At 38.8% G+C, this 20,525-nt stretch overlaps 4 protein-coding genes across 5 annotated transcripts; 1 reads left to right on the top strand and 3 right to left on the bottom strand.

Moving 5' to 3' along the window:
- Positions 1-6,625: 6,625 nt before the first annotated feature.
- Positions 6,626-7,624, bottom strand: LOC129748241 (YEATS domain-containing protein 4). Its single transcript, XM_055742770.1, has 3 exons — positions 7,467-7,624; positions 6,927-7,407; positions 6,626-6,859 (listed from the first exon to the last, which is right to left on the bottom strand). Exons 1-3 carry the CDS (start codon positions 7,512-7,514, stop codon positions 6,696-6,698), a joined length of 693 nt encoding a protein of 230 aa, XP_055598745.1. The 5' UTR covers positions 7,515-7,624; the 3' UTR covers positions 6,626-6,695.
- A 78-nt stretch (positions 7,625-7,702) lies between these two features.
- LOC129745979 (5-methylcytosine rRNA methyltransferase NSUN4) lies at positions 7,703-11,326 on the top strand. The gene is made up of 3 exons (XM_055739392.1): positions 7,703-7,844; positions 9,466-10,736; positions 11,063-11,326. The coding sequence occupies exons 1-3, from the start codon at positions 7,782-7,784 to the stop codon at positions 11,205-11,207; spliced, it is 1,479 nt and encodes a 492-aa protein (XP_055595367.1). The 5' UTR covers positions 7,703-7,781; the 3' UTR covers positions 11,208-11,326.
- LOC129745980 (general transcription factor IIH subunit 3) lies at positions 11,235-12,570 on the bottom strand. The gene is made up of 6 exons (XM_055739393.1): positions 12,486-12,570; positions 12,244-12,424; positions 11,989-12,184; positions 11,684-11,929; positions 11,449-11,621; positions 11,235-11,387 (listed from the first exon to the last, which is right to left on the bottom strand). The coding sequence occupies exons 1-6, from the start codon at positions 12,490-12,492 to the stop codon at positions 11,324-11,326; spliced, it is 867 nt and encodes a 288-aa protein (XP_055595368.1). The 5' UTR covers positions 12,493-12,570; the 3' UTR covers positions 11,235-11,323.
- A 3,167-nt stretch (positions 12,571-15,737) lies between these two features.
- Positions 15,738-18,414, bottom strand: LOC129747622 (uncharacterized). 2 transcript variants are annotated; one of them, XM_055741911.1, is made up of 3 exons: positions 18,261-18,414; positions 18,114-18,194; positions 15,738-18,057 (listed from the first exon to the last, which is right to left on the bottom strand). In XM_055741911.1, exon 3 carries the CDS (start codon positions 17,919-17,921, stop codon positions 15,837-15,839), a length of 2,085 nt encoding a protein of 694 aa, XP_055597886.1. In that variant the 5' UTR covers positions 17,922-18,057; positions 18,114-18,194; positions 18,261-18,414; the 3' UTR covers positions 15,738-15,836. The 2 variants fall into 2 exon arrangements, with proteins under 2 accessions (XP_055597886.1, XP_055597887.1); XM_055741912.1 differs by having other exon boundaries at positions 17,011-17,125; positions 17,220-18,264.
- Between the last annotated feature and the right edge of the window lie 2,111 nt (positions 18,415-20,525).

The following is a 20,525-nucleotide window of genomic DNA, read 5'->3' as shown; positions in this document are numbered from 1 at the left end:
TCCAGAAAGTTCCTCAAATAGCCTTTTTTGAGACATGTCCACCATTTCATGAATATGAAATGTGAACGAACATCACAAAAGGGCATATAATAAATAAATCATTTTTTGGAACTTAGAAATTATTGAAATGTATAATTTATTTTGAATCTTCAACTCAGAACAACTTAAAGTCAACTCGCAAATGATTGTTTTTGAAAAGAGTAAATACTTTGACTTTATAAAATTTCGTCCATCTGTATTTACTTACCACGAATTTATCACACATTGCAAGTCAGTTGAAGCAATTCATTGATTAAATATCAAGAAAAAATCAAGAATTTCATGCTTAACAGTAATAAACATGGAATTTCGTTTTTTTTAAACCGATATTATTTTAACGGATGATTGATTTATACGCCGTTTCGTAATGTTTCTTAGTAATAAACAACATGCGTTTTTGCTGTTGGCCACTCACTGCCCTTGCTGGTATTCTAGGAAGCTTATAACCACTTCGAATTTTAGCTGCCGGTAAGGCAATATCTAGGCGTGGCATCGTGGCAGCGTGTTCGGCTATCATCTCGGAGGATGGGGTTCAAATCTGGTACCAGGACTAATTTTTTCCATTAGGTTGTTTGATTGCTTGATTAAGCAAATCAAATAATTGTGTAGCAGAACTGGCGTGCGTGCCGCCGGCATGTATCGAACAAAATTAAAAACAAAGCAATTAAGTATGATCAATTGAGGGAGGAGATGGGAGGAATAAAGATGGATGCCGAGAAACCGGCAGCACCACATGGGCTGGTGAAGACCAAAATGAGAGAGGAGAGGAGAATTATTTTTTGTTTTTGCTGATTAAACGTTTACTTGTGAGCTGAATAGAAGGCCGTTCAAATCTGTAATGGAACTTCAAAGTTTCAATAAGAACTTAAATTTTAGGCTGAATAAAAGGAACTTCAGCACATTGATTATGCTGATTAAGCTGTGTTCGACCTTTTTAACGAGACTTTGTGTTGCTTGGGCGTGTTATGGAAATGTTACGGGACACTAACTGACAAATACTTTTCGAAGATCTGAACGTCGATGTTGCTGTATCAACCTTCTATGATCATCTCTGGGACGTCTTACGCATTTACACGCCGCCTGAACGACTACACCGGCACCAGCCTTACAAGCACCCTTGGTGGAATTCTGAGTTACGGATTAACCGCAACTTAGTTCACAAAGCCCGTAAACGCTACCTTCGAGACAGAACGGACCAAAACAAGTCAATGCTCTCAAGGCTAGAGATTGAATATTCGACTCTTCGCAACAAGATCCTTCGACATTGTGGAAATACATCAGTAGCCGGTGCCTTACTAACTGTATCCGATCGTCTGTGACGCATCAAGGACGCACATCGGAAAGCATCAGAGAGTCAGCTAACTTGTTTGCCGATTTTTTTAGCAGCGTGTATAGCTCAGTCACTCCTGATTGTAACAATGTATACATTGATACACTTCCTAGCTATGACATCAGTCTACCGCAACCCGTTTTCAGTGAACAAGAAGTTCTAAAAGCGCAAAAACAGCTGCTTCGCATGCCGTGCATGATTTTCAATCGATCTATCTCGGAAGGTACTTTTCCTACTCCATGGAAAACCGCATCAATCTCACCGATCCATCAGTCAGGAAATGCTCATCGTGTGGAGCATTTCAGGCCAATATCGATTCTTTGCTGTTTTTCCAAAGTGCTAAAAGTCCTGATATACGAGAGAATCTATTTAGCAGCCACTCCAATACTCACCGCGATGTCCACCTTGATCAACCTTGACAAACCTAATGACCTATGCCAGCGATTTGCATTCTGCAACCGATAAAAAACAGCAAGTGGATTCGATATACGTACATTTCGCCTACATGGATATGGATTTCTCAAATGGGCAACTAAATGACTGTATTATTCGTATCTGCTGAATCGTCAAGGCTTTATAAACATTCGTGGGACTCACTCCTCCGTGTTCGACATGCCGTCTGGTGTTCCGCAAGGTTGTCATCTTGGACCGCTCATCTTCGTGATTTTTATTAACGACCTGGCAACATTCCTTCAGTCGCTGAAACTGCTATTCGCTAATGATCTTAAAATCTACCGGACCATTGACTCGATATTGGATTGTGTTGCGCTTCAGGAGGATGTCTACCGATTATTCGGAAAAAAAGACGCGACCTTGTTCTACAAAATTTGTTAACAGAATCCCGCCTCATTGTCAATCTCTTATTTCATCGTTCACTTTCGTTAATTTTCTCCCCCTTCATCGAAAACTATATAAATATCTTAATACGATCAAAAGTTTAAAGTAAGTAATTCTTTTGTCATATATTTTATTATTTCCTTAAATGTTGTACAGAAGATTCGGTCAAATATTGCTGATCCACTCTTTTTTTCTATTTCTGCGATAGCTGATTTGGGCTCCCGTAGGGTACCACTGTAAAAAAAATTACAGTATTCAAGAAAAAAATGAGCAATGTTCTACATAAGGATTATTTATCGACTGAAATTAAATCGGATGAACAAGCGGAAAACATTGAAAGATGATTTAATAAAAAGTTGTCAAACAAACATGTATACCAAATATTATTATCGGATTATCTATTGTTTATAAAACAAAAAATTGTGTTTGCCTTGAGCTTGGTCAATCAGCGGTCAAAATCACGGAAAAATGAATAATAAAAAAAACCTGTTTGCGATGGGGTCAACCAGCGGACAAATTCATGAAAAAAAAAAAAATGAAAACCTGTAGTTGTTTAAATAAGTTTAGAGTTCAACGACACGGTAGCGATCATTCATTGAATATTGGATTTCGTGCTATGTTTTGCAGTCGGAGTTATCCGTATAAAGTTTAACTGAAAAGCGGTTAGCGTGTATAAAACTGTCAAATTTTATACTGATTTGACAGATCGCACAAATTTCGCAGTTATGAGTGCGCAGTTCTATTTTTTGCGATGCGAATGGTATTATTTCCTATAATAGACTATTCACCGTACACAACTCCTTTTTTTAACTTCTCATATACGATTTGTTACATTTTAACGACAACATAATTGAATTCGACCAGCATATAAAGTATCAAAGACGCATTTATCGCATCAAAAATCTTCGTCATGCCAAATTAGTTAATTCTCAGGCTATGGAAAAATGTGTTTTCAATAATGTAGATTGTTTTTTGTTTTGTCTGGGATTTTAACGCTCGTAATTAATTCAATCTCAATGAATACTAAGAATAATAATATTTCATTCCGATGACTTCATGTTTTGTCCTCTCTTGCAAAATAATGATTTGAAGATTGATTCAAGAATTTACTTCTTAACTTTTCAATGAAATTAGTGAGTAAGAGTGAATTTTTTAACTGTGTTTACTGCTCCGGCTAGCCTACCGCACGGAAGGCTACCGTCGCGCGATTAGAAATTTTCCCAGTAACCGCAATATTCGTTTCACCGCATAGGAAATCGCAGGGAGTATGACATTTGGCATAAAGCCATTTGGCATAATGCCTTTTGGCATAAAGCCATTTGGCATAAAGGCCATTTGGCATTAAGGTCATTTGGCATAAAAGCCATTTGGCATAAAGCCATTTGGCATAATTTCTTTTTTCGTGTGATCACGTTGAGATTCACTTTTCGGACAACGTTGCATGTTTTCTTTTCTTAAGTTTTGCGGCATTGCCGCAAACATCGAGGATGCAGGGGGTGAGGCGGCATAAAGCCGCCGAGGCTCCCCAATCCGAGGTGGCCGCCGACCCGCCGTCTGAAGCGGCGGCCTTATTACATTAGTCTAGGTCAGTGGTTTTCAAAGTGGTCCCTACCGCCCCCTTGGGGGCGTTGAGAGCTTCCAGGGGGGCGGTGAGCTCAATTTTAAAATTCGGGGGGCGTTGGAAGGGCTTAGGGGGGCGATGAGGTCTGAATACATATTTTCACAAATCTCAAAACAACGTAGATTTGAAACAACAACGAGAAGGTTCGATGCAAAACAATGAAATTACGTTACAGAACTAGACATCATGTTCAAGACTGAAATATCTATAGTTTCCCAGAACTAAAAGCTTATTTTCTGGAATAAAAATATTGTTTTTCTTAAAATGCACCTAGAAGACTTTTTTTGAAATTATCACAGATTTTTTTTATTTTTGAATGTTGATCTTGTTTTGTTTTGGATTCTACTGAAAAAGATTAATTTTTGTCTCAAAAAATCTGCTAAACAGAAAAAACCTTCGAAAAATCTGTTTAAAAATGCGTCATCTGTGATTTAATGACAGATTTATTTGAACGAAAATATGAAAGATTTTTTAAAGCAAGTGATTTTTTATTTTAAGTTTTTTTTGTTCACCTTCATTTTAATCGATTCACAAAATCTTTTTTGCAATTTTCCGTGGATAGACTTTTAATAATTCGGTCATCCTAACATTGTTGAAATTCAGTTATTAGAATCTTATTTAAATTTTAACACCCGTGAATGCTGCATAACTTTGAACAGGACTCAGAAATCAGATATCAAGAAATAGGAATACTATTTTTTACGTTATTTCACCGGCTTGACAGTAATTAATTTGTATTCAGTAATGCAAATGAATTGTGAATATAAAATCATGTTTGCCAAAATTCATGATTTGCATAGACAGATATGATTTGATATCAAAACAAGTTAAAAAATCAGTTCAAGTATTTGTCCAGAAAACTTTACATAAAATTAAGTGTTTAGTGGAGGTTTGAAGCAATATAAGGTCCTTGGAGCCAAATGGGTATAAGTGCATAAAATCTTATAAAAGCTCATTTAAGAAAACACGGGTTTAAGTTGTTATGTTTGGTGATTTTCCATAAATAATTGAGCAAAATTTAAAATGTTATACTAATATTACAAAAAACCGTTCGATTTTGGCAACATTCGATTTTGACAACATAAAATTTATGAGCATGAATAAGGTCTAGTATGTGATTAAAATTCTAATAATTTTTAAAATCACGAAATATAGTCAAAATCGATCATTTTCACACTTATAATAAAAGGGGTCGGGCCCTTTGGTTCTGAGAGCCTCATATAAATTTGAATGAATTTTGAGTTAAGTCTTACAACAACATGAAGCGAAAAGCTAATGGGTTTTCATCGATCCAGATTATGATTTTTTATAAAGATCTTCTCAAATTTTGCCCAGGGGGGCGTTCAGATTAAAAATAATGCAAAAGGGGGCGGTGAGTGAAAAAAGTTTGAAAACCACTGGTCTAGGTCTACTGGGGCCTCCTAGGTTTACGTGAAAGCTAGGGGTGATCCCTTAGCCCCGTCCGCCGCGCAATAGCGTGAGGAGGCTGGTGTTGACTTTTGTAGAAGTAGTAAGGCGTTTAGACCTAAGCTTGAACCGACTCCTCACGCTGCGCGTTCGAACTTTCATAAAAGTGTGTCCTTCGCGCTATCGCGCGGCGGACGGAGCTAAGGGATCACCCCTAGCTTTCACGTAAACCTAGGAGGCCCCAGTAGACCTAGACCAATGTAATAAGGCCGCCGTTTCCGACGGCGGGTCGGCGGCACCTCGGATTGGAGAGCTTCGGCGGCTTTGTGCCGCCTCACCCCCTGCATCCTCGATGTTTGCGGCAACGCCGCAAAATTTGAAAAAAAATTGCGAGTTTATTTAAATAGTGACCACTCAGTAAGCTGAAATTATGCTAAATGGCTTTATGCCAAATGGCTTTTATGCCAAATGGCTTTATGCCAAAAGCCATTATGCCAAATGACTTTATGCCAAATGTCATACTCCCGAAATCGCACACTCAACTCTCAACAGACCGTCTACAATTCTCGGTGTCTGGGTTTCACCAATATTTCTGCTATTTTAGGTCCTTTCAACCTCGACATGCTTTTGGTCCCAAATCAAGGAGAAGAATACGCCTTCCGCATATGTGATCGCCTTTCGTGGTCTCCAGGTTACCTTTTTCAGATCCTGGCCCTGGCACAGAGTTACTTTTCTTCTAACGAGGCCTATGAGGCAGGTCGATAAAAATCGGGAGAGACATCAAATGACCGCACCAACTAGATGGTCAGTTTAGCGATGGTCAGCTAAATTTTCCCTGTAACAGGGCAGCAGACAACTACTTTCTTAACTTCTGACCGTTTCAAGTGGATCTCATACCTTTTTGTAAGGCAGCAGAAGAGTGGCCGCCAGCTCTGTCTCTAAACAGATCCCATGCACGAATGTATCCAATCCGTTAATCAATGTTATCTTTAAAAATGTCGTAAAAGGATAAATGAAACTCCACTCCATGCCACAAGTGCCGAAGCTTAGCCACAGAAATTAGAACTGCCAAAGAAGAGCTTGAAAACTATGGAAATTTTTTATATTGAATCGACACTGAGACCTGCTTCCAGTTTTAGTCAGAACCGAATTTCGATTAATCAATCTAACAGGACAACCCACATCTTATACTTCTTTGTGTTTGAGAAAATTTTTAATAAGTGACCCTGCGCCCAGAATCAGGGTTGAATAATTTCAAATACTCTAAACCTAATATAAAAAAAGAGACATCAATAATTCTATCCACTGTGATGGTAGGTATGTTCCTAAGGAAAATCGGTATGCTTCAGATAAAAGATTCAAATATCTTGAATTTATACATATTATGTAGTATTCTTAAAAGTTTTGATAAGCTATTTTAATGATACAGTCTTACTTTTACTTACTGCTATTCCTCATTTGTCAAGCGGCTGGCTGCTGTCCTTGAATTTTCGCAATTTCAGCCTTAAACTTAGCGATTGTTTCCCTCGCCAATTTTAGCTTCTCCTTGTTTATCGTTATTTCTGCCTTCACCTTTCCTTTGGTTTCAATGATGTTCTCCAGCGACTGAACCTTCCGTTCCTCGACTTGAAGGAAATAATTAACTAATTAGAACTGTGAACCAATATTGTATGATAAATATGTATAGCTTACAATCTGTATCATGCTTCCACAGTCCGCTGGTAACCGGTTGTACATTGGTAAGCAGTTGCTGCATCAGCTGAGTCGGTTCCTGGAACACGATTTCTTCATACTGTTCCGAAACCAATCCCTTCTTACCCTCCAGCTGGGTTGAGACTTCTCCTTCCAGCACCGGTGATTGGAACAGCTTCAGGATGTGGTACATGGTGACGGGACGTTCGGTGGGATCGTGGAAGTGGATTTTTATCACAATCTCAAACTCACCCCAGCCGGTTTCGGTCACTTCGAAGGGCGGTTTGGTGACCACTCGGTTCGGATTGGCATAGCTTTCGTGCAGTTTGAAGTGGATCTTCTTTACGTAGGTGGACATGTCCTCGTTGTGGTACGGTTTCACGTACACGGTCCACTGGTGCGTGTGGCCGTCCTCTTCTCGCTTTTTGCCGAATGACCGGGCTACGTTTCCATAAACAAGTGGTTTTACGATTGTTAAACCCTGTTGGGAATGACTTTCATGAATAGTAAAATTAAAATTTTGAACGCAGTTTTACATACCTTTACTCGTCCACCGGAGTCCGGTCCAAAATCGGTTGATATATTCATTTTTTAAGCACAAAATCTAAATTTTACGAAAAATAAAGTGCGAAAAATATTTCGGAGCTTTCTGAGGGACGCGAAATGTTTACAAATAAATAACCGGCACTGGTGGTGAGTTTCAAATGGCTGCGTACTGGTGCTTCACCCCTTTTGTCGGTTATTTTCTGCTCGGGTACACGCAGCACGTGCAGCTTGTTTGTAAACAACCAAACTCTGTTAAAACGCTAATTCCGGTTGTGATTAATTAACATTTTATCAATTTAAAAGTAAAGTATGCTGAAAATACGTACATGGAATCATGTATTTATCCGGCTGAAGCACAGCAAAACACACTGGGTAAGTATGGCTTGAATTATTTACTCCAAGATTTCAATACAAGTCAAACTTCATGTTCCTGCAAAGAAAAAAATCGAATTCAATCGCTCCTTTGGAATATTAATTTCCAATAAATAGTTAAGTATACAAGTAGCAATTGAGAATTTACCATAGGCTAAAACGTTTTAAACTTAAAATTGTTCCAGTTTTAACTGTATTAATTTTTATTCAAGTTTTAACTGTATTTTATTCTAGTTTTAACTGTATTTTATTGTAGTTTTAACTGTATTTTATTCCAGTTTTAAATGTATTTTATTCCAGTTTTAAATGTATTTTATTCCAGTTTTAAATGTATTTTATTCCAGTTTTAAATGTATTTTATTCCAGTTTTAAATGTACTTCATTCCAGTTTTAAATGTATTTTTTTCCAGTTTTAAATGTATTTTATTCCAGTTATAAATATATTTTATTCCAGTTTTAAATGTATTTTATTCCAGTTTTAAATGTATTTTATCCAGTTTTAAATGTATTTTATTCCAGTTTTAAATGTATTTTATTCCAGTTTTAAATGTATTTTATTCCAGTTTTAAATGTATTTTAATCCAGTTTTAAATGTATTTTATTCCAGTTTTAAATGTATTTTATTCCAGTTTTAAATGTATTTTATTCCAGTTTTAAATGTATTTTATTCCAGTTTTAAATGTATTTTATTCCAGTTTTAAATTTATTTTATTCCAGCTTTAAATGTATTTTATTCCAGTTTTAAATGTATTTTATTCCAGTTTCAAATGTATTTTATTCCAGTTTTATTTTTTTAATAAAAATATGTACAAGTTAAAGCTGGAATAAAATACAGTTATAACTGGAATAAAATATAGTTGAACTGGAATAAAATACAGTTAAAACTGGAATAAAAAAAAACAATTAAAACTGGAATAAAATACAGTTAAGACTGGAATAAAATACAGTTAAAACTGGAATAAAATACAGTTAAAATTAGAGTAAAATAAAACTGGAATAAAATAGAGTTAAACTGGAATAAAATTTTAACTGTATTTTATTCCAGTTTTAACTTTACTTTATTCGAGTTTTAACTGTATTTTATTCAAGTTTTAACTGTTTTATTTCAGTTTAAACTATTGTATTCTAGTTTTAACTGTATTTTTTTCCAGTTCTAACTTTATTTTATTCCAGTTAGCTGTATTTTATTTCTGTTATAACTGTAGGTATTTCATTTCTGTTTAAGCCAAATATTCCAGTTTTAACTGTTTTTTATTCCAGATTTAACTGAATATTATTCCATCTTTAACTGAATATTCTTTCAAATTTAACTCAATATTACTCGTACAATCGTTACAAAAAATAATGACCAAATGGAACATGCTTTTGTATTATACTGTCTTTTTAATAATTTTGACTATTGACAAAAGCTTAAGAAATAGTTGGTCTCACAGAGCCTGAAATAAAATTTAAAGTTGTAGATTTTTGTTATGTTTCATGAACTCTCAGACATTCGCTACGAATCGCTAAACAATTTCGAACGATCGTTATTGTTGTAAGAGATCTACAGTAGAAATTGCGTTTATTTTTTTTTTTTTTCATATAAATGCTCACGAAAATTCAAAAAATTATCTAATTTCAGTCCCAGGCCCAAAAAAAGCAGTTCGCCAAGGATCGAGCCCTAGAAAATTTCGACGACTTCTACGGCCAAGTTTACGGCAAAGGATGGAAGAGCATCCGGATAGCGCTGCTTAGCGAGCACAAGTACATGGCCCTGGTCAATCAGTTCGGGGATAACGAGCAAACGGTGGCCCGACTGGAGGCGGAAGGAGCCATCAATGTGCGCGAGGTTTACAAAGCTCGAAAACGAAACATGACCGAATCGAATCAGACGATGTTCGCCAAAGATAGAGTTTTCAAGATGGATCAGAAAATTGGCGTTTTTGCCGAGCAACAGCAGAGGCAGGAGATGGAAAAGATTTACCACAATGATGTTCCAGATTCTGGCGTTAGTTTTGAAAAGAATGAGGTAGGGGAAGCAAAAACTGTTGATTACAAGAAATCTCTGAATCGCACGCTTCATGATGATACTGAGATGGACTACCAGCGGTTGATCGATCCCAGTACAGGTTCTTCGAGTTTGCATGAGTTCATTCCTGCGACCAAATTGAAGGGAATGGAAGATTATGTTCCGGAATCTGATCATTACAAATACTACAACACAAACGCAGATTTCCCAATTAAAATAGAAATGGAACATAATTTTGAGATTCCAGAGAACCTCGATATCTACACTTATGAACGATGTAACACGTCGCAATTCGAACCACCTCGTACAAGTTCTACTGGCGTTCTTTCACATATTCTATTAGATGGAGCATCCATCCTTCCCGCCCTAGCGTTAGATGTTCAACCAGGTGATCGCGTATTGGATGCCTGTGCAGCTCCTGGAGGCAAATCACTTTTGCTGCTGCAAACTTTGCGTCCTGGAACATTAGTCTGTAACGACCTTCAAGAAAGTCGGGTCAATAGGATAAAGAAACTCATGAACAGCTACTTTTACGACTTCAACGAACGGTGGCGAAAGAATCGATGCTTCATCACCCAGACCGATGCGCGAGACCTCAAGGAATATGACATGTACGATCGCGTTTTGGTCGACGTCCCGTGCACGACAGATCGTCACTCGGTCATGGAAAACGATAATAACATTTTCAAACCGGGTCGGGTGAAGGAACGCATCCGGCTTCCGGAACTGCAGGCCGCTATTTTGAGCAACTGCTTAAAACTTTTACGACCCGGTGGATCTCTGGTATACTCCACTTGCAGCTTAAGTCCGGTGCAGAACGACGGAGTTGTCCATATGGCGCTTAGCAATGTCTTCAACGATACCGGATTGACGGTTACTGTCAAGTAAGTTAACATTTTTGCTGAATTAGTTTTCAAAATCTATTCACTTTTTAACGATAATCGTTAGATTTTCATCTTTCTAATCTCATGTGTTGCTTACATAAGTCGTTTTATAATGTCCTTAACTATTGTAGCTTGTATAAACTCTTGTTGAAATCGTAGAAAAATTAATTTTCAATCTGGCTCTATTCTGAGACTGATTTTGAAAGTCTGAATCCTTTTAAGACAAGTTAACCACCGTTTAATTGATTCGTACATTTTAGTTTTGGAAACTTACGAAAATCTGAATCCTTCATCTGAGCTTGAATTCTCCATTCATTCATTTCCAGGGACCTGAGCCTTGTGATGCAACCTTTTTCGGATCTGTTCAAATTTGCATTCCCAAACACGTTGAAGTACGGCCAGCTGGTTCTGCCATTCCTTCCGACTAACTTTGGGCCAATGTACTTCTGTAAGCTGCAACGCAACACCTGATGACTGAAGAAAAATCAGCTCGGTAAGTAGTATGTACTAAATAATTTTTATTCTTAAGTAGTTTCTGTTTTATTTAAACAAAAAAAGATTAAACCTAAACCCAACGGTTACACAGTCTAGGTTTTCATTTTCTTCTTTTTCGGCTTGGTTGCGATTGGTGCCGGCGCTTTAAAAACGGTACTGAAAGAAAGAAAGCCTTGTTAATGTTTAACTCTTCAAGTAAAACGTTAAATCAACTTACTGACAAGTTGTACATATAGGACTGAACTTGCAGAAAATCGAAAGACAAACTGAACAAACGTAACCTATGTCGATAAGCTCGCGGTGACAAAAACAAGCTGCACGATAATCAACCTTGACAGGTGGAGGTAAGACCAGCTTACAGCGAACCTGGGGATCTGGCAGGAAAACCCACTATATCAGAAAAGAACTATGATTTAGTCTCAATCATTGGCAATTTTAAAAGAGGCTCTCACCAACAAATACTGCAGAAACCCGTCCAGCTGCGGTAGTTTGAGATATTGCCCGCCAGTGATGTCACATCCCTGCTGGAGTAAACTTAGTGGTTTGTCTAGGGCACACACATCCAGCGTTACGGCTTGTTTCTGGGCCGTGAAAAACACGTTCATATATGTCATGTACTGGGAGGCACACTCGTTGCTTCCGGTTACCACTAATATGCGGGCGTTAATCTTTACACCTGCCGGTTTATTCCGATGGACCTATGGACAAAAATTTAACTTCAAAAAAAATGTTCAAGGGAAGTGACCAAACGCTATACCCTAGCAATGTAGCACAATGCCATTGCCATGCTCCCAGCCAGCAGGGATTCTGTGGGGGTTGTGAGACGAGGCGCATCGTTAATCATCTTGGCCAATCTCTGCTTTATAGTCTTTTCGACCATCGTGAACGCCTCGTATTGTCCGTCGACTTGTCTAATATCCAAGGGTTTACCCGGTGTTGGATAAAGAAATTCTCTAAAAAAAATTAAGTTCAAATAATGACCAACATATATAAGATTTTTTATGAAACCTACGTAGCGTGATGATGGCAGGCGACCACGGCCAGCCGGTTCTGTGTTTTCTGCATCAGATGCGCATTGCCGAAGGCCACGATCGAATCCAGACATTGCGTCAGGTGGTGTGGGTTCTCCCGTATGATCCTCTGCGATGGGTTGGTGTCAAGAACGATCACCAGCAGGCTTGCGTCTTTCCTTTCTGTAGTAAATATCAGTTTTAACTAGTGTATTCTTCAATTAAAATGGAATAAATTGCTTACCGTCCATCAGTGCTCGATGTTTATCCACGATTTGTAAATAAATACATATTCACCACTTTAGAAACGGCTGCGTACTTTGTTGAACACACGCGCTCCTTTTTTCAAACTCAAAATTAAGTTTTTTTTGGTTCAAAACATCACTTCAGTGGCAGTGAGTTCGTCTTTGCCAAGGGGCTGAAGAAAACAAAAATTCCCGTACCAAGTTTTTTAGTCAAGAAGCCCGCAGGAAGAATCAGACGAGTGAAACACGTATACCCGGATCGGAGCGAATCTCACAAACGGACCGATTACTGTCAAAGTAAAGCTTGTCAGTTGAAACCCGTCAAAATTTTGTTGGATTTCCCTTCGATTTTCCGGACCCTTTCCACACTGCTATAAAAACAGTATCGACATGACAGAAATCCAACGCTGTCAGATCGAATCAGTTCAGTTTTGTTCCGATTTCCGTCAGATTGTCTTGGCCGGAACGATCAGATTTGTTTTCTTTTTTTATTTTTTTTTTACTGGCCCCAGCCACAGCAAAGAAAAAAAACTACTGCATATCGCCGTTGAAGGTGAACGGGATGCAGATGAGCCAAATCGACGTCTTTGCCATCGGTCGGTGCCATGAGCAGGACACGAAAGATTCTGGGAGCGTCCAGTGCATCCCAATTGCCCCTAACGACGGACGATCTGCTGAGGCTCTTGGGTCGCTGGAGATCTAAACAAAGCCAGCGTCAGAGGCAAAACCAGCAGCAGCTGATTTCGGCGGCCGGCAGCAGACACTGTTAGTAGTACTGGGTCAGCAGCAATCAGGTCTTCAAAAGGATTACCACCAGCAGCATAATCGAAATTACAACATTTTCTCTAGCATATCCGGCAATTGAAGTGCTCACATAAAAAAGTACGATTATTATATCTTATATATGTATACAAAATTTTTTGTTTTCAAAATAAAAAAACAGAGTGACAGTAAAATGGCTGAATTGAAATTCATGATGACGCAATGATGAAATAAATAAAAACAAATTTCTACATGACGGCAATTCGTTCGAAATCGTACCAATTTTTGTCTGGTTTCGAACGGATTTGGTCCGAAATCGGGCCAATTTGGTTCGAAGTCGAACTCATTTCCATCCGAAATCGGTCGGGATTGGATCAGAAAACGAACTGATTGTTTTGACAGCTCACTCGCAAAAACTTATCGTCGTCAGGAAAGTTGTTTCACCAGGGCACTGAATTCGTCGGAAATCGGTTGGATTTCTCGTCAGAATTCTAACCGATTCACGGGTTGAACGGTCCGAAATCCTACCGATTTTGGGCCGATTTTTCGATCCGGGTAGGGGCAACATGGCGTCCTCATTGCAAAAATTTCAACCAGAGGCAATTTTTTAATAATCCTTAAAATAATATTTGCGGCTCGGGAATGTCAATCAAAGGGATTTTTGGTAACATTAATAAATTATGATTGGGCACAAAATGCAGAATTTACAGTATAATCCTTGTTAAAATTGATTCTAAATCTGCAGTATGACAACAACAGATGCGTTTGGCAACCAAAATGTTACCCTATTTCGAGTCTGTTATGGGGTGAAGTGTTTAATTTCGGGAACCACACTGACGTTCTGGTACCAAAAATTTGGTACACTCTAATTCTCCTTGACTCAGATTTGAAGGAAAATAATTCAAAATGCGCCAAAACTGGGAAAACTCAAATTTTGATTAGAGCGGTAAAACTCAGAAATGAATTGTAGGGGTTTTCGCGAATTCTGAGTTGTTTTTGTTCAGGGTGGTTTAGGCTTGTTCATGGATCGACTGAATGGAAAAAAATCAAAAATTTATGAAATTTCAAAGCGGTTTTGAATGGAATTTCTGATTGCAAAAGAAAAAGACGATTGTACGGTGTATTTAGAAGATGGATGCGTGCATTTTTATACGGTTGGTTTAATTTTTACCACAAGTTAGTGTCACCGATTCATTTGACCGCATCCAGCCGGTGGAGCTTCGTGCTGTCCCACTTGGCACGCTCACCCACCAGCACACTCTGTCTAATTTGAGCTGATCTGAAAAGACAAGAAAAAAAAAACACCATTGGTGAAAATGATTTACACTTCAAAATTATAAGAAAATTATACTTACAGTTGTGAATGATGGCTTCCGTAGAGATTGCTGGAAGAAAAGATAAAATTGTTCAATTTTTTATTTCCTTTCGAAACCACTTAATTTCTAATAGAAAATGTAATTAAAACTCACCTTGATTATTTCGTCAACTGTTTCCAATCAATCCAAACAATCAACAATCGTTTTTGGAACTCTCTGAGTTGTTTTCATCTATTTTGTTCGAAAACGTATGCGTCTTCGCTAAGTTCCAGGCTTTGAAAGTCAATAGATGAAAACAACTCAGAATTTTGATGGATTTCAACTCAGTTGTTTTCATCTTCATACATGGTGCGACCGCTGAACCGAAATTAATCAGTCTCTGAATAATCTAAATTTACCGTGTACGATGCGTTTGTATGCGATTTGACAGCTGGTTCAGTCCTCTGGTCTTTGCTTGAACTGGCATACTCAAAACTGAGTGCTTAATCGTGCTTAATCGGAATAGCGCACGGCACCCTTTCAAATAAACGAATATCAAATCAAATCAAATCAAAACTGAGTTAGACAGCCGATCTCCAATTTCATGCCTTTATCCGTAGCTTCTTAAAATGCATTTCGGCAGCCGAACTCGCTGATTTGAATAAAAATTCATTCAAATTGACTTGTCATCATATTTTTTACACGACTTTTGTTCGGATAACTTTTTACGAAACTTTTGTTTTTGTAGCAGGTTAGACGCAGCTCAAACTGCAATATATTTTAAATAAATAAAGTTAAATCATTTACATAATTTAGCAACTTACAATTCAAAGTTCCTTCCTATTCCTCAAATAGAATCGTTGATCTGAGTAGATCAATAGGATGTTGAATAGATCACTAGTAACCTGAGAAAAGTGTGATTATTTTATGTTCTATTCGTTCAACAACCTTAATAATAACAGTGTACTTACATTGATTGAGTGTTGTTAGAACTATTTTAAATAAGTATCATTTTTAACTAGAGTATGATTTTCACACTTTTTATAAACTTGGATCTTTGTTTTGATTCTCCTTCGTAGCTATTAAAATAGTTGGCAGTTGCTTCTATAGGGCAAACTACCCCTTTTCATACCCACTCCAGTTTCCGCAACACCCCAGCCCGTAAAGCCTAGTCTAGTCTAAAGATGATGCCGGTTTTACTACACTACAACCTAGAAACTGGTTCATTTGTTTGCTTGTATTGCGTCCGTATAAATAAGCGGGTTTAGCCCAAATGTTCCTTAACAGTCAAATTTAAACTTCATCACAGGGGCCGTAAACGGACCACCCCAATTTCGATTTCACAGCTATTGGTCTCCCTTTAGTAGAATCACAAGAAACAACTTCTTGTGGAGAGAATATATCAATGTTGTCCAATCCAATTAAGAGTCCTGGTCGTTCGGAGCTATACGATCGAATGGGAAGTCCTTGAAGATGTTGATGGTCTTGAGTTAACTTAACTGCATTCAGAGATTGTTTCGGCAAATGCAATTCTCGCACTGTGCGTACTGATTTCAACTGGAATACTTCGCTACTATCCAAACCAGATATGGATAAGCTTGTTTGAATTGATTCATTTTCAATTCTTGTTATGTCGGATGTCCAAGATACTTCGAATTTTCGTTTTTTTCCTTTAACTCCAAGTTTCTTTGCAATCGAATCATCTAGTAAAGACACTGAAGCCCCTTCGTCTAGGAATGCTAGAGTGTTAATAGATTTTCCTGCCCTCTGAAGTGTAACAGGTATCATTCGAAATAAGATGTTGCTTTTCCTATGAGAGTTTGTTTTCATGGGTTTGTTCTGTATTGGATGCAATAAGGGATTATGAAAACTTTCACATCCATCCACCTTACATGTGATTTTGAATTTACATACACTACTCCCGTGAGTGTTCAAACAAGTTTGACAAGCTTTCCATCTATGCACTGCAGCTAAACGATCGGACACCGTTAACCTTCTGAACGTCTTGCAGAAAACTAATGGATGATTTCTTTCATGGCACATCTTACAAGTTTTCTTAGCCACGTAGTTTTTGCTAGTATGATGAAATATACTACCCTTGTCGATTTTTCCCTTACTCACTTGTTTCGGTTTCTCTTCAATTTTCAGTTGAACATTTGCCTGACAAGCTTCTGATACGATTCTTGAAAGAAATTTAGCGAAGGTTTTTAGGTTCACATTCTTCTTTTTCCTTTTAAATCGCACCCAGGCACGTTTATCCGTAGCTGGAAGTTTGTTGACTAGTTCCGTAAGGAGGAGCGGGTTGACTAAATGGGCTTCAAGCTTAAGAGCTTCCAGATGATCGCACAGTTCTTCTACTGCATTGCCAAATGGAAGAAACGTCTCTAACTTTACCGCATTTGGTGGTTTTATTCTTTTAATTTTTTCAAAGTAATGTTGCAGCATGAGTTCCGGTCTTCCGAAGAGTTGTTCCAATTTGGCTATTGCTTGAGGAACAGTTTTAGGAAGAAGAAGTCTACCTCGTACGCTTTCTAAAGCTGGACCTTTTAAACTTTCGTGAAGCCTAACGAGGTTTTCTACATCTGTAAACCCGCATGCTTCATTAGATGTAACATAGGCGCAGTGAAACAATGGCCACTCCTCAGGCTTGCCCGTAAAGATAGGAAGTTTACTTACGATCCCATTCCTCGCCGCCAACTGCATTTGAGAAGGACCGCTGTGAGCATTCCCCAGCCCGTTTAATAATCGGGGTGTTTGTGTCACCTCTTGTTCCTCACTTTCGCTGAGTGAGTCACTTTCTTCAGAGCAAGTGTCCAGGAGTTCCTTCTTGCTACGTCGCGAACGTCGAATCGGATTCATCGCTGATGATTGCGTATTCCCTATAACCTGCAATTCCTGTTGGATGAGATTGATTTTGGTCATAAATTCACCTTGCAGAGCTTTCATTCTCCCCAAATGATCCTGTTGATCTCGAAAAGATTGCTCCCAATATCTTCTCTCCTGATCTTCTTCTTTTTTCTTTCTTCTTCTGTCCATGTTGAGTTGCATTTCTCTAAGCATACGACGCATATCTAATTCTTTTTCCTTTAGTATATTTTCAGCTTCGATTTCCAACATTTTATCCCGTTTCTCCTTCTCAATCAATCGGATTTTTTCTTCCAAAGCCTCGTTACAGCAAGCCGAGCCTAATGGCATATCCAATCGTATCTTCTCAGCCTGACACTTGTCGGAGGCACAGAACCAAGAATTTCCGTTAGAAGTTAATTCCCCTTCACCAACGCATTTTTCATGGTAACGAGAATGGCAGCGCTGGCATCTAGCCGCTGAATCGCAGACACCGATTGTTTCTTTGCAAACAGCACATTTATTGTGGGTCATATTTGTGGCTTTTCACGGCTATATTCGATCAACAACAATTTGAGGTTAAATCCGCATCCCCTTTTGAATTTTTGAGATTGTTCGGATAACTTTTTACGAAACTTTTGTTTTTGTAGCAGGTTAGACGCAGCTCAAACTGCAATATATTTTAAATAAATAAAGTTAAATCATTTACATAATTTAGCAACTTACAATTCAAAGTTCCTTCCTATTCCTCAAATAGAATCGTTGATCTGAGTAGATCAATAGGATGTTGAATAGATCACTAGTAACCTGAGAAAAGTGTGATTATTTTATGTTCTATTCGTTCAACAACCTTAATAATAACAGTGTACTTACATTGATTGAGTGTTGTTAGAACTATTTTAAATAAGTATCATTTTTAACTAGAGTATGATTTTCACACTTTTTATAAACTTGGATCTTTGTTTTGATTCTCCTTCGTAGCTATTAAAATAGTTGGCAGTTGCTTCTATAGGGCAAACTACCCCTTTTCATACCCACTCCAGTTTCCGCAACAACTTTTTTACGCGGTTTTTTAAGCGGTTTTCGGAGTTTACGCAGTATTTGAGAGGAAATATAGTCCTTTTCAAAGGAAAACACAGAATCTTTTTGAGACCTGAGACCTTGAAACCTAGTCCACACTCGGAAGTTTGAATTGCGATTTCGTACTTCAAGTTGCCGAGAGTGGACGAGGCTTGAGATATGAGACATGTGACCTGAGACATGAGATCTGAGACTTGAGACATTAGACCTGAGACAAGAGACATGCGACATGAGACATGAGACCTGAGACCTGAGGCTTGAGACCTGAGACTTGTGACTTAAGACATGAGACCGGAGAGTTGAGACATGAGACATTAGACCTAAGACCTGAGACATGAGACCGAACACTTGAGACATGAGGCTTGAGACATGAGTCTCTTTAAACTGTTTAAACTTTTACTTACTCAAGTATAAATTGAGGCACTTGGGATCAGAGGGGTGCAAGTGATTTTTTATCAAAACTGAGATATACTGTTTTTTTGGAAATTTAAAGTATAGATTAACATTCTGTAGAAGACACAGGTCGAAAAAAAAATATTTCGATATTTTTAAGCTGTTTTCAAAATAACGTGTTAATGAAAATGCTGTTTCGGTTGGTGTCAGAAGGGTGCAAGTGCACTTGCACCCTTCTGACACCAAAGGATTAATCTTTTGAACTGAAAACAAATAGTGAAACGGACATGGAATCATCATCTAGCTTCGACTTTTTAGGAAGCGTGAAAAATCAACGACATCGGAAAAGGCAGCGAGTCCGAATTTTCCAAAAGAAAATGTGCCGCCTTTAGCAGGAGGAGCTCGATGAGCTGGAGTAGTTGCGTCGTTCTCAGGAAACACGAAAGTTCTATCAGAAGCTCAACGCATTCCACAAAGCCTTCTTGTGACGGGATAAGGACGAAGGCATCCTGACGGACAATCGTGAGGAAATCAAAAGGTGGAAGCAGCACTAAGTTGAACACCTGCTCGGCGCACATACAGGAGACATGTCACTCCCAATGATTAGTGAAGTTAAGGAAGCCATTCGCCAGCTGAATAGCAACAAGTGGGCTGGGAAGTATGACATCGCAGCTGTACTCATCAAAATATACCCGGAAAAGTTGGCCGATTACCTACATCGGTTGATGGTCCGGATCTGGGACACCGAACAGCTACCGGAGGAGTAGGAAGAGGAGGTAATATGTCTCATCTTCATGAAGGGCGACAAATTGAACTGTGAGAACTACCGAGCGATCACTGTACTGAATCCTCAAAAGATTCGTGTGAAGTCATCAGGCCGGCTTCATGGAGAAAAGGTCTACGACGGGCAATATCTTCACCCTTCGACAAATCCTCCAAAAATACCGCGAACATCGATTCTCTATCCGCCATCTATTCATCGACTTCAAAGTCACATTTCTTCAACTTCTCGGGCATCCCACATATTTACGCCAGATCACGCTCCACTTGGTCTAAACACCTCGCTCGTTGCGCTCCTGCTCGTCTCTTTCCTACCGGATTGGCAGCGAACACCTGTTTTGCAGGACAGTTTTCCGGCGTTCTCGCAACAAGTCCCCAGCGTATCCGTCCAGTCTTCGCCACCTTCTGGATACTGGGTCCGCCGAAGAGTCGCGCGTGCTCGTGGTTCATCCTTCGCCACCACATTCCGTTCTCATGCAAGCTGCCAAAGATAGTTCTTAACACTCGTCCCTCGAATACTCCGAGTGTTCGCATCCACGTCTCGTGCCCGTAGAGAATAACCGGTCTAATCAGCGTTGTGTACAGGTTACATTTTGTGCGAGGGCTAAGTCTTCTCGACCGCAGTTGCTTGTGGAGTCCATAGCAGGCACGACTTCCGCTGATCATTGGCTGCCGGATCTCACGGCTGGTGTCATTTTCTGCGGTCACCAGTGAGCCGAGATAGACAAGGTCTTCGACTATCTCAAGCTCGATCGTTATCTTGTTATTGCTGGACAAGCGGACTCGGTCGGTCTCGGATCCGCAGGCTTCGTCTTGGACGTATTATTCCTTAACCCAATCCTTCCTGCTTCGTGTTTCAGTTTGCGGTAGATCCTCTCCACCGCC

This window comes from Uranotaenia lowii, chromosome 2 (assembly GCF_029784155.1).
Source record: "Uranotaenia lowii strain MFRU-FL chromosome 2, ASM2978415v1, whole genome shotgun sequence".
NCBI classification, from domain to species: Eukaryota; Metazoa; Arthropoda; class Insecta; order Diptera; family Culicidae; genus Uranotaenia; species Uranotaenia lowii.
This window is presented reverse-complemented; position numbering and strand designations above follow the sequence as displayed.